Source organism: Panthera leo, chromosome A1 (genome assembly GCF_018350215.1).
Source record: "Panthera leo isolate Ple1 chromosome A1, P.leo_Ple1_pat1.1, whole genome shotgun sequence".
In the NCBI taxonomy this organism is placed as follows: Eukaryota; Metazoa; Chordata; class Mammalia; order Carnivora; family Felidae; genus Panthera; species Panthera leo.
Genome location: NC_056679.1, coordinates 81,146,875 through 81,164,643, shown reverse-complemented (window position 1 = coordinate 81,164,643; position 17,769 = coordinate 81,146,875). Strand labels below are relative to the sequence as shown.

Below are 17,769 nucleotides of genomic sequence, written 5' to 3'. Positions count from 1 at the left end.
AACCTGCAGATGACTGACGGTGTATCACTTTAAGATACTCAGAACAGTGTGGAGCCTGATATTTAAAGAGAAGAGGTTTTATCCTTTGCAGGTTCTTCCCACTGAGGTCCCTGGGTTTACATTCTAGGGTTCATTCTAGAAAGTTTTTGTCACAGGACTGTGTGATGGTCTTTCTTACAGATTCTGGTTTGACATCTTTTTAGTATTTTTTAAAAAAATTTATTTACTTTGAGAGAGAGACAGAGTGTGAGTGGGGGAGGGGCAGAGAGCGAGGGAGACACGGAATCGGAAACAGGCTCCAGGCTCTGAGCTGTCAGCACAGAGCCCGACGCAGGGCTTGAACTCAGGAATTGAGAGATCATGACCTGAGTTGAGGTCGGTTGCTCAACCGATTGAGCCACCCAGGCGCCCCTCACCTTTTCTGTATTTAAGATCCTAGAAATACAAAGAAGTTTTTAATAATATCGGTGTGGAAAATGAGCGGTACAAACAACACTGAAAAATTGGGAGAAACTGGCATGGAGTTGCCAGTTTTTAAATTCTAATTAAAAACAGAGAAAATTACATTTTTAAAAATGTTTTATTTATTTCTAAGAGAAAGAGTGTGAATGCAGAGAGGGAGGGAGAGAAAGAATCCCAAGCAGGCCCTGCACAGTCAATACAGAGCCCTACTCGGGGCTTGAACTCAGAAACCTTGAGATCATGACCCGAGCTGAGCTGAAATCAAGAGTCGGACGAACCCCTCAGGTGCCCCCGAGAAAATGACATTTTAACTCTAAAGATTTAGAGGGGATATAATATTAAAAGATCATTGTCAAAGTGAATATATGTTTAGCTGTAATCTGATTTTCCAACTGCCAAGCTCGTGCTGGGGGAGAACACCCCCCTCGTGGGATGAACTATGGCCATGCTGGTGGGTAAAGCTGCCGGCAGGCCCCTGGCAGAAGCAGAACTTAAACCAGCAGAACATACCAGTCGTGGTCCAGCGCTGAGCCTGTGGCGATCAGATGCGCTGGCGCGTGAGGGCTGTGCTGTGTGTTCACCACGCCTGCTTTTTCCCACGCAGAGCTTTTGCGCGGCCTTGCATCAGGAACTGAAGGAATACTACCGGTTGCTGTCTGTCTTACATTCCCAGGTAATGCTTTGCTTATATTTTAATTTCTTCGTGATTTGCCATCATACAAAATTGCAACTATATAGAGCTTTTAAGTTTCTTTGTAATTACTTTTAAAAGATAAAAATGTTTGCTAATGCTGTTCGTGAGGTCTCGATACCCATGGAGTTTCAGTGTATTTGAGAGGCAATTAATGCTGATTTTCAGAATTCTGTCTACCATTTCACTTGATCTTAGGCAAGAGGCCGAGAAGTGATCTACCATTTCAACCGATGACTAGTGGCTTGAAGAAACTATTGTTCTCTGAGGGGACCTGTCACTTCGTTTTATGAGAATAATCCCCTCCCCATGCTGACTTCCGTGGATTAAGAAATGGTGGACATATTTGGTGACTTGTGTTTACATGTTACGTCTTTGTTGTTTTTCAGCTACAGTTAGAGGATGATCAGGGAGTGAACTTGGGCCTTGAGAGTAGCTTGACGCTCCGGCGCCTCCTGGTTTGGACGTACGACCCCAAGATAAGACTGAAGACTCTCGCGGCCCTAGTGGACCACTGCCAAGGTTGTTTTGAGTCTCATGGACCTGCTTTATTTCAAAGCAGGTTTTAGAGAATTTCATCTGCGGTCATTTGCGTGCCTGCTCTCGTGTATCCTTGACAGCCATGAATGTGCAGATTACGTACAAGTGCGTAGATCACTTATAGGGAAAGTCACCAGTTGCTGACATGGCCCCATATTTATGTTTGTGGAAGCTTAGTAGTTCATTGAAATGAGGGAAGAAAGGAGAGGGTGTCTAGTTTGTAAGCATTTTGTGGTCCTTGGTGTTGTAACTGTTCATCTCTAAGCCCCTTTTACTTGTCTCTGGCCCAGCAGCCTTCCCTGGGGGTTTCCTCCTCCTGAGGTTATGGCCCAGGTCTGGGTCCACAAGCTAGGTGTTACAAGTCCTCCAGTTTGCCTGTGTGGCTGGGGCCTCTCCCAGGCTCTGGCTCTGCATTTCTTCCTGCCTTCTGAACATTTTTTCTCTCTGTTGGAGCTACCTTGGCCAAGAACCTCTTTGTCTTTTCTTCTCTGTAATGTTGGGGCGTCAGTGGCCTCCTCTTAGGATTGTGAGAACTGAGTGAGGTGGGAGAAGCCGAGGGTCTGCCCCTAGGTCACGGCCCTGTGTCTGCTGCCACCTTCTTCTGTCTGTGTGAGCACAGGGGCCGGGACTCCGGCATGTGTGGTCTGAGCTCGCCAAGCTGTCCGTGCCCTGCCTCCTCTACTTCCTGCCACCTCCCCTCAAAAAGAGAAAGCAGTCAGGCAAAATATGTGTCTTTTCTCAAATGACGAGCACCCCCATGTGGATTCCTTCTAGACTCTTCCTCTGTCTCTCTCCCCAGTCCCCACAGTCTGTGTGCACTGAGCCCCTCGTGTCCTGGACCTCCAGCTCCTTCTGACATCTCTGCCCCTCCCTCAGGCAGCTGTGTGTGCTCCTGCCAGGAGCATCTCAGTAACATCAGGTCACATTAGACCTTCCTGAAAATCTTTCAGCAACCTAATCAAATCCTGAATTCTTAACGTAAGAAACTTTCTGTGTTTGTGTTTTGGGGCCTGATATTTGCCACTGCCAGTGCTTCATCCTGAGCTGTGCTCCCCGGGCCCGGGACTCTTCACTGTGGCAGGATTTTTCGGAATGGGAGTTCTAGCCACTTAATGGGGTTGTAAGATGAGTTTGGTAAGCCGAGACTAGCGTGTTGTACTAAAGGAGGAAAGGAAGAAAATAGGAAGCATTAAAGTGCAAGTACTGTTTTGTAAAACTTTCATATTTTCTATATGTGTTTATATCCCTGACTGCAGTATAAAGTGTGAGTCTTAATGCATGTCTTGGTCAGCAGAGGTGACAATTCATGTTCCAGCTTGAGTAATGAGTCAGGGGTGTTGCTCTTGAAAAACCCCGCAGCGGCTGCGCAGCGGTAGGGGAGTGCCTTGCTCTGACTCGTGAAGCCTGGGGCAGGCTGGCGCTCTCTCTGTTCCTCAACACGTTACTGCCACTCCTCAGTCCCAGATGGTAGCCAGGGAACACTGCATCTCGATGACCTGGTCTCTGCCGGGAGTGTAATTTGGGTGTTTTGCATGTGTCCCCCAGGGAGGAAAGGAGGTGAGCTGGCCTCTGCCGTCCACGCGTACACGAAGACGGGGGACCCGTACGTGAGGTCCCTGGTGCAGCATATTCTCAGCTTAGTGTCACATCCCGTGCTGAGTTTCCTGTACCGCTGGATATACGACGGGGAGCTCGAGGACACGTACCACGAAGTAAGGAGCGCCGTTCGAGTCTCCGGCTACTCTCTTGAGTTTTTCTCCCTGGGAACTGTTTCCTCTCGACTGTAACGCCACCGCACTGCACGAATGCCGTGTGTGTTTTGTGCGGTGCTTTGAAAACCAGTTACTTCTGAGCGACAGAGCCGCCTGGGGTCCGTCGGAGATTATCATCCCAGTTTTAATGGTGGGAAAGTCAGAAGGCCAAATCCCCTGGCCAGGTTTGCGGCAAAGCCAGACCTAGGTGTCCCGTGTTAGTCCTCGTGTGGTGCAGTATCGCACGCTCTGTCACTTTGCAAGGTCACTTACTGAGGCCCTGGCACTTTTAATGAGTGTGTGTGCTGTGTGCCTGTTGGAAGCACAGTTGGTTCTGCCATGAGGCGGCGTGTGTGCTCCTAAAAGCCACTGTGCTGTGCAAGTCACACAGCACAAACCATAGGTCCTCTGACAAAGAGTGGAATGAGGGGCTGCACCCTCAAAACCTCGGGGACATCACATTAGGAAAGGATAGGAACTTCACAGAAGTTGTAGTGCTGTCGACACACGTTCAGTGGTTAAGCCCTCCGTGCATCCTAGATTTTTTTCTTTAAGATTTATTTTTGAGAGAGAGAGTGAGAGCACACGAGCAGGGGAGGGGCAGAGAGAGAGAGACACACAGAATCTAAAGCAGGCTCCAGGCTCCAAGCTGTCGGTACAGAGCCCGACGCGGGGCTTGAACTCACGGACCGCGAGATCATGACCTGAGCCGAAGTCGGACACTTCACTGACTGAGCCCACCAGGTGCCCCAGCCCTCCGTACATTCTAGAGTGAGCACGGCATTTACCCTGCAGACGCCCTGATGTGGGCTTGTGGGTGTGGGGCTCACCTGCAGTGGAGCAGAAGGCTGGGCTCCTGTTTTCACCTAGTTTTTTGTGGATGAACTTGATGTGAACAGTCATGAAATTCGTGTTATGGTCCCATTGTTTCCTCATAGACCAGTTGTGCTGGGACCAGTGGCTTTTTAAACCAGCATGGCGGTAGAGCCGACTGTCGAGAGTGGTTTTGGGGAGTCTCTGGTGCACACGGGCAGCACCTAAGGTGCAGGTGTTGTGTGGGTTGCTCCGTGTGGCCTGTAGCCCCTGCTGTGGCTGCGTTAGAGTCGTCCTTTGTTACTATGTGTAGGAAAGGTGGACGTCCACTTTGTGTGTAGTGTCTTGTACCGACGGATGGTCTTTATAGTTGTAAACCTTTTGAATGTTATTGAAAACAACACCCTTTCATGTGTCTCCCTGTGCATACATACGAGTTCCTCTGAGGTCGGTCCTGCGAGGTGGGATGGCTGGCTGTTGGGGAGCGAGCGCAGTCTTTTAGTTTTGATCCTGCCCTTCCCGGCTCTGGAGCGGTCCTGCCAGGCCAACCCGCAGTCGGCCTTCCGTGGGTCCCCCTTCTCCAGCTTGGTCAGTGCTCCTGTCACTCAGTTCTATTGAGGGTTTTTACTCTAATGTGTGAGGTGCGGTGTCTTGGAGGCATTCTACTGCTTCCTAGTGAGGTTGACCAGCTTTTCATGTTTGTTATTTTTATTCTACCAATTGCTGGGCCTGTTCTTTGCCCGCTTTTCTGGTGGATTTGTCTGTCTTTCTAGACTTGAGTCATGGCGTGGTTTTATACATTTGGATATCTTGTGTCTGTGGTTGCTCTTTTTTTCTTAATATTTATTTTTGAGAGACAGACAGAGACAGAGCATGAACCGGGGAGGGGCAGAGAGAGAGGGAGACACAGAATCCAAAGCAGGATCCAGGCTCCGAGCTGTCAGCCCAGAGCCCAACATGCGGCTCGAACTCACAAACCTTGGGATTATGACCTGAGCTGAAAAGAAGTGTCGGAAGCTTAACTGATTGAGCCCCCCAGGTGCCTCTGGGTGATACTGACCTTTTAAACAGCTGCTGACCAGTTAACTTGATGAAGCTGATTTTCTTCAGAGTTTGGGACAGGAATTGCAGTTCTGGTCCTATTGTGATATATATAAAATTGTTGTCAAGTAAGACAAAAGTTAAAGCCACAAACTGGTTAATTATCTTTTTAAAATTTAGAACCTAATTTCTAATTTGCAATGCTTTTGACTTTTTTTTTTGGGAATAATTTAGTTTGCAGTTGCTAGCAACTGGGTTTTTAAAGTAGTCCTTAATTACACCACTAATTCACTGTGTGCGTCTGTTTTCAGAATCGTCCCTAAAAGTACCACCAGTTCGTTATTGATTGTCTGACCTGTGTGTGATCTGGGCCTATTTATAATTGTGGGGCCAGAGAATTGGGCCCTGACTTGCAGATTGATTTTCCTCTAGACTGTTTTCTTTTCTATTTTTGGACATTGATTCACTGAGGTAAGGCAAAAAAGCAAACTCTCCAAGACTGGGATAGCTTCACTTTGGGATACTTACTTTGAAGAAGTCTTGTCACCCAGAATATGTGTAAGGCAAACCTTAGGTTTTATGTATTTAAGGATAAGATGCTAAGTAAACACCCTGTCTGTTGAATTCAGTGTTAGGTCATTAGCTCAAACGATCCCTTCAGCTTAATCTCAGATCTTGCCTCATCAATAAAGTTACTCTTTTTTTTTTTTTTTGTAGGTATCATTAACACATTTTATTTATTTTTTTAATTTTAGTTTTTGAATTTACATCCAAATTAGTTAGTCTGCAGTGCAACAATGATTTCAGGAGTAGATTCCTTAGTGCCCCTCCCCCATTTAGCCCATCCCGCCTCCCACAACCCCTCCAGTAACCCTCAGTTTGTTCTCCATATTTAAGAGTGTCTTATGTTTTGTCCCCCTCCATGTTTTTATATTATTTTTGCTTCCCTTCCCTTATGTTCATCTGTTTGGATCTTAAAGTCCTCATATGAGTGAAGTCATATGATATTTGTCTTTCTCTGACTGACTCATTTCACTTAGCGTAATACCCTCCGGTTCTATCCACATAGTTGCAAATGGCAAGATTTCATTCTTTTTGATTGCCGAGTAATAGTCCATTATATGTATATATACCACTTCTTCTTTATCCATTCATCCATCGATGGACATTTGGGCTCTTTCCATACTTTGGCTATTGTTGATAGTGCGGCTATAAACATGGGGGTGCATGTGTCCCTTTGAAACAGCACACCTATATCCCTTGGATAAATTCCTAATAGTGCAGTTGCTGGGTCGTAGGGTAGTTCTATTTTTAGGTTTTTGAGGAACCTCCATACTGTTTTCCAGAGTGGCTGCACCAGTTTGCATTCCCAGATAAAGTTATCCTTAAATTTTTTTTTTTTGTTTTTTTGTATAGTTTCAGACTTCTGGAAGAGTTGACAGAACTATAAAGCACCCTCAGGTACCCTTTCCTCAGATTACTTCGAATACTTACATTGCACTACAGTAAACTTATCTTTTTTAAGGTTTTATATTTACTGATATTCCTACTTGGTGTCTGAGGTTAGAGAAGGCTTCAGGAAGTTCAGGATTTGTAAGTGTTCATTTGCCAGTTACTTTATACCCACATGGTCTTGTTTGCTTCACTAGTTCGGCTGCTGGGATTTCTCAAAAATGTACTGTGACTATAGAGCTAACATGAGTCCTTGACGTAAAGTAGATTCTGCCCTTTGCTGCATGCCTGCTGTTGGGTACCGCCGTGCCAGCAGGCAGCTCATAGAGTCTTACAGGGGCCTTGTTTTAACTCCCTGCCTCGTCGCCTTGTGGTGGGGCTCACCGGCCCAGGTTCTGGGGTCTGATGGCTTAGGTTTGACTGTTGGCTGCAGTTTGGAAAACCTCTGAATCCTGGGCGAGTGCTGTAGTCTCTGTGAGCCTTCCCTTGCACATCTTCTGTGCGTGTGTAATAGCAGCAGCCTCACAGGATTGTGCGTGTGTGTGCGGATGGAGTCAGGCAGGTAGTAAGCGCTCAGTATGTTACTAGGTTACTTGCTGTTAATTTATGTAAGAAGAATGCTGGATATAATTTGAGTGCCCGCTGGCCCTGATATGTCTGTGGCCTTTCTCTTAATTGTGGTGTTCTTTGACTTCTCCTTTTTTCGTTGACTCATACATTTATAAATGTTCCTGACTCTGATTAAGTCTCTGACTAAATTTGGGAAGTTCTCTTTAATTTACTCTAAATAATATATTTACCATAAGAATTTGGTAGTTGAGACAATTGCGTTTTGTGTTTGATCCTTACACAATTAAAATTTGGGTATTTTTGTCTCTTCGATTCTAACATTGGTTAATTTCCCCTCAATTGTGTAATGAGTTATAACTTAGTTGTAAAATCATATTTCTTTAAGCGTAAGGTTAACTGTAAGTAGCTACATGTGAGCCTTATGTAACCACTCATTTAAAAGTAGTTTATTAGGGACGCCTGGGTGGCTCAGTCAGTTGAGCGTCTGACTCTTGATTTTGGCTAAGGTCACGATCCCAGTGTTGTGGGACTGAGCCCTGCGTCAGGCTCCTCACTGAGCCTGGACCCTGCTTGGGATTCCCTCTCTCTCCCTTTGCTCCTGTCGCCACTCATGCGCTCACTCTCGAAAATAAAAGTAGTTTATTAAATATTTGCATAATGCAAGGAAATGCTACTTTCTTTTTTTTTTAATTTTTTTTGCCCAATGAGTCAAACTGTATGATCTTTTCAATTATATTTGGATTTTATACGCTTTATGTTTTATACATTAAAAAAAGAATTTTTTTTTTAACGTTTATTTATTTTTTGAGAGACAGAGATAGAGCATGAGCGAGGGAGGGGACAGAGAGTGAGGGAGTCACAGATTCTGAAGCAGGCTCCAGGCTCTGAAGTGTCAGCACGGAGCCCAACGCGGGGCTCGAACCCATGGACTGTGAGATCATGACCTGAGCTGAAGTCGGACGCTCAACTGACTGAGCCACCCAGGTGCCCCAGGAAATGCTACTTTTTGTAATCAGAGAGAGCACAAAACCTGGATAAACAGAGATTGTAAAAAGGACCCAAAGTAGCTCTGGAGATGAAAAGTACAGTAACCGAAATGAAACAAATCACTAGTGGGGCTCAACAGCAGATTTGAGCAGGAAAAAGGAAACACGTGCCTTGAGGATAGACCAACTGAGTTATCCCGCCGGAGGAGCAGGAAGAGAAGAGGAGAATGTCAAGGGTCTGAGAGACCCATGGCGCCGGGATGCGCAGGGGGCTCCCCAGACTCCAGTGGGACAGGTCGCCATGTCCACAGGAGCCTTGTGATCGAGTCGTGGGAAGACAGAGTCCTAGGGAAACTCTGCATGGAGAAGGCCCTCGATTAGGTCGGCAGCTGCCCTCTCCTCAGAAACCACGGAGGCCACGAGGCACTAGGATGTACACTCAAAATGCTGGAAGGAAAATCTGCCAGTCAGGAATTCTGTGTCCTGCAAAAACTCCACCTCAAAAATGGTGGAGAAATGAAGCCATTTGCAGATAATAAAACCTGAGACCTCCTAGAAATGCCGACCGTTGACACGGAGTCTCGGAGCAGTAGGAATTTGGAATAGGCCTGTAACTCGTGAAGTGAGTCCATAATCTCAAGCTTTCCAGTAAAGAGCCCAGGACTAGATGGCTTCACTGGTGAATTCTACCAAATATATAAAGTTAGCACTTGTTCTTTTCAAACTCTTCTAGGAAACTGAGGAAAGAATACTTGTTTTTACACATTTTATGAGGCTCATATTATTCTGATCCCAAAGCCAGACAACAACACAAAAAGACTACAGAACAGTATCTTTTATGAATATAGATGTAGAAATCCTCATAAAGCGCTAAAAAATGGATTAGAAGTTAAACGGACTGTACACCATGACCAAGCGAGATTTCTCCCAAGAACGCAGGGGTGGTTACAGCATAAGGAAAGTGATGTAATACACCACACTGTTCAAACGAGGGAAAAACATACAATCATCTCAGGTGATGCAGAAATAGCATTTGATGAAACTCAACACTCTTTCGTGATCAGAACACTCACCGAAGGAATAGAAAGGAGCCTCCTTGCCTGATAAAGGGCGTATATGAAGCGCTAACAGGTAACGTCGCAATGGTGAAAGGGTGTACACTCTGTCCCCAGCTCAGGAACAGACAGCAGGTCCATTTTCCCCATCCTGCTCAGGGTTGCACTGGGAGCTGGAAGCTCTCATCAGGGCAGTTAGACAAGGGAGCAGTTGAAAAACAAAGATACTCAGATTGCAAAGGAGATAAAACTGCTTCTCTTCATAGATGACATAATTTTATACATAGAAAACTAAAGTGTTCACAGTCCAAGTCTAATAAACACGCTTGCCAAATTAGCTGGATACAAGATTAGTACATAAAAATCAGTCCTATTTTTATATACTTGCAATAAACAATCCCAAAATAACATTAACAATTCTAAGTATGACAGTGTCAAAATCAGATACTTAGGGAGAAATTAAACTAAGAAAGTGGAAGAATTGTACTGAAAATCATAAAACTGTTAAGGAAATGAAGGCAGACCTGAATAAACCGATGGCTCCACACGTTCATGGTTTGGAAGACGTGATACTGTGCTTTCAAATTTTTTTTTTAATGTTTATTCATTTTTGAGAGAAGGAGAGAGAGAGAGAGAGAAAGAGAGAGAGAAAGCGGGGGAGGGGCAGAGAGAGAGAGGGAAACACAGAACTGGAACAGGCTCCAGGCTCCGAGCTGTCAGCAACAGAGCCCGATGCAGGGCTCAAATCCACAGACCCATGTGAGATCATGACTTGAGCCGAAGTCGGATACTTAACTGACTGATCCACCCAGGTGCCCCTCTGTGTTGTTGTTAAGGTAGCAGCACTACTCCAAATGATCTCACATTGGATGTGATCTCCATCAAAATTCCGTGGCCTCTGTTGCAGAAATGGCAGCACTGGTCCTCAAAGTCACATGGAAGTGCACGGGGCCTGGAAAGCCACATGCTCTTGAAATGAAGAACACAGTGGGAGGACTCACACGTCCCGACGTCACGTTACAGGGCACAGCAATCACAGGTGTGTTTCTGGCATGAGTATGGGCTCAGAGATCCGAGAGCAGGATTGAGAGTCCAGAAATACACGTGCTCATGTTTGTTGAGTGATTTTTCAGCAAGGCTCCAAGACCACTCAGTGAAGGAAGAAAAGTCTTTCCAGCAGGTGGTTCTGGGACGGCTGGATGTCCACACATAAAAGAAAGGATTCGGACCTCACCTGCATACTGTGTATAAAAAGTTACTCAAAGTAGGTCCCACACCTGAAGCTGTGTGTAAATTTCTGCGACTATGGATTAGATATGCCACCAAAAGCATAAATAACAAAAGAAAAACACACAGAATGGGAGAATGTGTTTGCAAATCATATATGCGGTAAGGGTCTAGTATCCAGAACATATAAAGAATTATCACAACTCGGGACCAAAAAGACAAACACTGCAATTGAAAAATAGGCAGGGTACTCAGGTTTTACCAAAGGAAGTCTACCAATGGCCAGTGAGCACCGGAAAAGAGTCTCAACGTTAGTCATCAGGGAAGTATGAGTGGAAACCACAGGGGGCTGTCATACCACACTCATGGGGATCTCATTGGAGCAGAGCAGAGGCCAGAGCATAACAAGTGCCGGTGGAGACTTGGCCACCTTGGAACCCTGATACAGTGCTGGTGGGGACACGGCGGTGCGGCCACTCAGGGACAGGGCTGGCAGCTTCTTGGAAAGTTACACGCACCCCCAGCGGTTCCAGGTGTGTGCCCAAGAGAGGTGAGGACACACGTTCACGTAGAACTTGTACGTGATTGTCACAGAAACCTCATTCATTATCAGGATGGTCAAGAGGTGGGAGCAGTGCCGGTGTCTGTTACCTAATGGGTGGTCTATCCAAGTGACAGAATAGAATATTCAGCCCCAAGAAGGAGTGAAATTTTGATGCATGCTACAGCATGGATGAATCTTAAAAGCCTTAGGCTGAGAGACATAAGCTAGACACAAAAGCTCACGTGTTGTAGGATTTCATTTATGTGAAATGTGCAGGATAGGCCAAGTCACAGAGGCGGAAAGGTTAGTGCTGTCAGGGGTTGGGGAGAGAGAGGTGGGGAGGTCATTGCCTGATGGGTATGGTGTTCCTGCAAATAAATGCCGAGGGTGTTCTGGAATTTGATGGTGATGGCGGGTGCACAGCCTTGTAGTGGATAACGTTAAAGTGCTGAATTCACGCTCTAAAATGATTAAAATGGTGACTGTATTATGCGAAGGGGTGCCAGCCATGTCTGGCTCCTAAGATTTAACTTTCCTCCCTTGCTGAGCCTTGATTCTGCCTCAGTGCTGGTTGTAAGGAGGTCCTTGATTACCTGTCACCAGGCCTGGCCATTTGCAGTCTCCAGTCCCTTTGGCTGCCCTCTGGGAACCTCGTAAGGAGGTGTGATGTGGACTGTGACTTGGGCATGAGGATGTTTCGGAGGCCCAGTGAAGCCCGAGACCCTGGGGGCCTGTCCTGTGATTCTCTGCAGCCCCAGCCTGACTGGAGTGGGACAGAGATGGAGTGTGTCGGAGGGGCTGAGGTGAGGAGAGGGAGGCGAGAGCAGAGGGCCTTCTTAGTCCACACTAGCTCTCGTCCGTACAGTAGTCTCTCAGAGGGTTTTCTGTGAGGGGGAGGGAAAGCGTCATCGTCAGTCAAGAAGAGTAAATGCGCACCAGAAAAATTCCCTGGTAAAGAAGTGTGTTTATGTAGTGTTTCCAGACTTCCTATTAGATAAGCGATGCGGTAACAGATGTGTGTCTTTATTGACACGTTCAGTAAGAAGGGTTAGTGGCCCTTTTGGATCTGTGCACCCACTTGAACAGGTCATGTGAGAATATGTGATTTCTTTTGGTGACAAAGTCACAGGTACTGTGGCTTGTTGTTTGCATTTGTGATGGAAGGAAGAGTTAAATTTCAGATAGAAGTTAGTGCCAATAAAGTGTAATTCCCTTCCCTTCCACGTTTACAGACCCTTCTGCCTTCTGGGCCCGTGGACCCCAGGTCAGGAAACCTCCAGTTAGAACAAAACCTACAAGAAAAGTCGTGACCTGGCCCCAAGAATGTGGACAGGAGCTAGTTTTCTGTAGAGTCAACGTAGGTGTGAGCTTGTACTTGAAGCTCCAGTTCTCCTGCCTCGGGACGGGTGGGGATGCCAGTCAGGGGTGGGATCAGAACCTTCCCTGCTCTTGGCCCTTCTCTCTCTGACCCAGCTGTCCACTGCTCAGTGACTGTCCTGCATTAGGCTCTGACTGATTGCAGGGGGTCCTACTGTCTGTTGATGGCTATTCAGAGCTCGAGTTTGTCCTTCCCGGAAGCTCCTTCCACGTTTTCTGAGGTTTTCCCTGGAAAGGCTTGTCTGTCTCTCCTGCTGCTGGGCAGTGGTCAGTGTCCTGCCTTAGCTACCTCTGGGCTTGGCTGATTTGCAACCCAAGAATGAGTTAGAGGCCCAGGTAGCCTCTGAGCTTTGCTGTCTCTGGTATGGAATCATTCAAGACTGCCTCTGGGCCTACCAGTTGGGATTTTATTGTGAATTGTTCTAAAAAGATAGGACCCTTTGGCCCAACCAGCAGGAACTGTGTTTTGTGTTTTGTGTTCTGTTATGAAATGGAAAGGTAGACAAATGTTGGAGCACTTGAAAAATTTACAGATTTTGTAAGTGATTAAGTACTTTCAACACTTGGGGGAAGTTTGTAGTTTTATTTGGTTACAAATTAGTACAAATGAAAACATGGGGTTTTCATGTTTCAGTAGTTCCCATGGGTTTTCTGCCCTGAGTGATTGAGGTGAACAAATTATTCCAGTAGTTCAACGTTAATCTACTTTGTTTTTATTTTTTGCCTTTTGGAAAATTCTTTTCAAAGGGTGAGGGACTTCATCTGGGAGCAAACACGGAAGGAAAAGGTAAATGTAAGCTTTCTTGCTTTCAGAATCCGAAAATTTCCAGACTTCACATGTTTACTTAAATGCTATAAAAACACTCAGGGCTCCTGGGTGGCTCGGTCGGTTGAGTGCCCGACTTTGGCTCAGGTCATGATCTTGCGGTCAGTGAGTTCGAGCTCCACATCAGGCTCTATGCTGACAGCCCAGAGCCTGGAGACTGCTTTGGATTCTGTCTCCTTCTCTCTCTGCCCCTCCCCTGCTCACACTCTGTTCTGTGTCTCAAAAAAATGAGTAAATTTGAAAAAAAAATTTTTTTAAATGCTCTAAAAATGCTCTAAAAATCTATGTCCTTGAACTGGAAGGTCGGTGGAACTGGAGATAATGTGGTGACTGCTGTTGGGAATATCTGTGGGTGCCTTCAGCTCTCTTGTTCTGTTTCTTGTATATTTTTGCTAAGAATTACTGAATTTAAAAGTGTACCATGTAAGATCATGTTAGCATTTTGTCACTTCCAGCCTCACCCCTGACGTGCTGGGATTTTCCTGCCTACCGTGTGCGAGACCTTTCTGGTTCCCTGTGCGGAGCCCGTATGGCTTCCTGGGTGTGGTGGGCCGCAGGGGCGGGGGGTGGAGGGGACCACAGGGGCTTTGGGGGGGGCGCAGAGGTTCTGGGGGGGCCACAGGGGCTCTGGGGGGCACAGAGGTTCTGGGGGGGCACAGGGGCTCGGGGGGGGGTGCGCAGGGGCTCTGGAGGGCTGCCTGCCTATTGCCACTTGGGGTTGGGGTCTTTGTATAATAATGGCTGTTTCTTAGAAGCTACGTTGCTTGCTAAGAAAATTACCCTCTTCATTTCTGTTTTTAGTAGGGAGGCCTTGGCATTTGTCCAACAGTTAATGAGAAATCATGGTACAATTATGTTATATTTTTTTCTCCGTTCTTTCTGTGTTTGACACATGGTGAAAAGTAAAGAACCTTGAGTGGAAAATGCATCAGTGAAATACAAGCAATTATGTTCTGACCTTGGTTTTTTTCCTCTGTAACTATATGTTTTTCAGAGGCTTAATTAAATCCCAGGATGGACCTACTCCTCTCAGTGTTTGCCGGGAGAGTGATTGCACCCTACTCTGCCCTCAGATGAAGTGATGCTTTCCTAATTTCTAAAGATGACTGAATTGTCCGAGCTTTTTATCTTTTAAATTAAATCGTCTTACATACTGATACAAAGCCGGCTGCACTCCATCTGTCAGGACGAATTAGTGGGACTAGTTTGTGGGACTAGCTCTTCCGTTTAAGTGAATAACTGGTAACAGCAGAATTTACACCAGCCCCTCTCTGCTGAGTGGGGGGCTATGGGGCGGTCCTAGCGCGGTGATTGGGCGACCTTTTGCATGACTCCTGGTGGGCTCGTGACAGTTTTCAAGTTTCTGTTGGGTGATTTAAGTATCTCAACGTGATAATCGCTTCAGGATTGTGGGACCTGTTATCCCTCAAAGCAGTCATTAGTTATGTGTTTAAAATTGGGTGATAGAAATCAAATCTAAAAATACAAAGATCAGTAAATACTAGTTTGTACGTAAAGATAAGAAACTTGGTCTCATCCACATGGTTATAAACATGTTGGCATTTATTCAGGTCCCTCCTTATATATGGCTGTCATCTAGCCCTGACTTAAGAGGGATGGAATAAGGCCTTAGCATCATTAAGAATTTTGTTCTCTTAAATATTTACCCTCAGGAGTAGATTTCTGTGAACAGAAAACAAATCTTTTTTTGTTGGTTGCTATGAGAAGGTGATGTTACTGCACAGTTTTCTTTGCTGGTATCATATGTTCTCTCATTGGTCTTAATTACTCAATTCTTTTGAATGATATTTTTTCTGATTTAAAAATGTTTGAATAATTAAAAAATTTTGAGCATATAAACAGAGGAGAAAATTTATTAGTAATCCTGTCATGAACAGATAACCTGCCAATATTTTTGTGTATATTTTTTATAGTATATTCTTGTGTATTTTTCAATGTGTCTATCAGATATGGTACATGCGTAGTATTTTGTAAACTTTTACTTTTGTTTTAATTTGAAATAATTAAATTTCAGCCTTCATTCACTGTATTTCTAAAACACACTACTTTGCATTCCTGCTTCACCAATACAGTGGGGGTTATTTAGTAATGAAAATTTTGTGCTGTTAAATTTTATTCTTCTCTACCCAGGGCTTCATAAAGCATGATCTCTGAAACTCCTGAATAGCACATAATAGTGTTATTTTGTGGAAAGAAGATCTGTACTTTTCATCAAATTCCCAGAAGAGTTTGTAATAGTTAAGAATGAACTTTATTTTTAATGACTACCTGATACTATTTTATACTTTGTTATACATTCTCTTATCTTTGGGAGTGTATTCAGGGGCGCCTGTGGCTCAGTTGGTTAAGCATCCGACTTCGGCTCAGGTCATGATCTCGCGGTCCGTGAGTTTGAGCCCCGCGTCGGGCTTGTGCCGACAGCTTGGCGCCTGGAGCCTGCTTCGGATTCTGTCTCCCTCTGTCTCTGTTCATCCCCATTCTCGTGCATGTGCTCGATTGCTCTCGCTGTCTCTCTCTCTCAAAAATAAACTTAAAAAAAATTTTTTTTGAAGTGTATTGGGAGTATGGTGTGCCCTGACCAAAAGTACCTTATTCCAGTAATGCAACGATGGTATTTTATTTGTATTTTTTCATCTATGTTTACAAATGGAATTAGCCTATAGTTTCTAATTTTGGTATTATTTTTGTCAGGTTTTGCTAGTGTTATACTAGATCCATAAAATAAATGTTCTGTATATTTTTCTGTGGTCTAGAATAACGTAGAATGATACCTTTTTTTTTTAAGTTTTTATTTTGAGAGAGAGAGCGAGAGAGAGCACACGCGTGTGTGAGTGGAGAAGGTGCAGAGAGAGAGAGGAAGAGAGAGAGAGAGAATCCCAAGCAGGCTCCATGTTCTCAGTGGGGCTCGAACTCACTAACTGACTCGATTTCAATTGAGAGTCAGACGCTGAACCAACTGAGCCATCCAGGCACCCCAAGAATGATATCTTATTTTAAAGTTGAGTAGGTTCTGTGCCATAGCGATAGCATTTTACATTTCTCATTTCAAGTTTTCTCTTTCTCTCTTTGTTTTTTATGTTTTGCCTGGAAACCATCAACTTTGCATTGGCATATAATTACGGAAAATATTTTTAAAATTCTTTAAATCTATTTTGTTTCTGTGGACACACTTTCCTTAGTCTGGGTTGTGCATTGTTCACCTGTTGGTGATTTAGAACTTGTGTAAGAATCACTAGAGAAGTGTGTTACGACTTAAGTGGATCTTACGGTTCCACGGGGGAGCCAGGTTGTCACGTTTAACGTGGCCAGTGCTGCGTCTCAAACCGTCCGGCTTCCGTGTTAAGATACTACTAAGTACTGAGGGCCATTTCTCTCCTCCCTGGAGGAGTGGCTGATTCTAGGTCTAGAGGAGAAAGGAGTAAGATGAGCCTGGCACATCTTCCACACCAGAAGCAAGGAAGACACCTCAGGTTGAGTCTACAGGACTCAGCAGCCAGCTTGAAGGGGCTCCCATCATCCCAGAATGGAAAACGTGGTGGAGTGCCGGTGAGGGTAGTAACTCTAATGGACTGAAACATAGATGCACTTAAGTCCATGTTCATGATGATAAAACACAAAGCCACTGGTCACCGTTGGAGGTTGGGAAGTAAAGATGTTACCACATACCTCGTCCATCTCTTGACCTAGTCGCCTTTCCCCTTTTCTGATGTATCGATACAATTATCATGACAGCTTCTGATGAGGCATTTTAGCTCAGAGAAAAGGATAGCATATTAAATAAAAGGTGCTAGCTCAGCCAGTAGAGGGAGGATGCTCCAGAAGGAAACACTAGCCCCGACATCATATCCAAGGTAAATTCTAGACGGATGAAAAAATGTAAGTAATAAAAGTAACATGTCAGGAATAGTAAGAGAAAATTGTCCGTAATCTAGGAGCGGGAAGATCGTAGGAAGACAAGAAAGTCTTCTTCCATAAAGGAAGACATCCACCTACACAACAGAAGTGGAACAAAGCGAAAACATGGAACATACTGTAAACGGTGCCAAATGGTTAACTTGGAGAAAGTAAATTAGTAATACTTCATCCACAGATGGTCATTTTCCCTAATATAACAGAATTTTCATATGTTGATGAGAAAAGGACAGCGTCAGTAGACAGTTGAGGAGATGAAAAGACAGTTTACGGGAGAATAAAAGCAAACGGCCATCAGCATCGCGGAAACAGGCCCCACTTCCTGTGTCAGGATGGTAACAGTACAGGTGGCCACAGCTTCACCAGCTGACTAGCACAGTCTAACACAAGTGAGGATGCAGAACAGGGGCCATCCTCCTTGTGGGAGTGTCCGTGGATGTGCCTGTTTGGTTGGGAAGGGGAGTCTGACATGTCTCTAAAAATTAAAAATTGCTTTGACTT

At 45.1% G+C, this 17,769-nt stretch overlaps 1 protein-coding gene across 8 annotated transcripts in view; it reads left to right on the top strand.

The window, feature by feature from the left end:
* TUBGCP3 (tubulin gamma complex associated protein 3) overlaps nt 1–17,769 on the top strand; it is an 85,326-nt gene that overhangs the window by 24,230 nt on the left and 43,327 nt on the right. For 7 of the 8 annotated variants that reach the window (XR_006200318.1, XM_042930390.1, XM_042930419.1 and 4 more), the window contains 3 exons: nt 1,067–1,135; nt 1,543–1,675; nt 3,239–3,405. Coding sequence is in view for 7 of the 8 variants with exons in the window: in XM_042930390.1 (XP_042786324.1) it covers nt 1,067–1,135; nt 1,543–1,675; nt 3,239–3,405 (369 nt within the window). In the remaining variant the exon portion in view is untranslated. The remainder of the gene's footprint in view (nt 1–1,066; nt 1,136–1,542; nt 1,676–3,238; nt 3,406–17,769) is intronic. The other variant, XM_042930429.1, reaches the window with a different exon arrangement.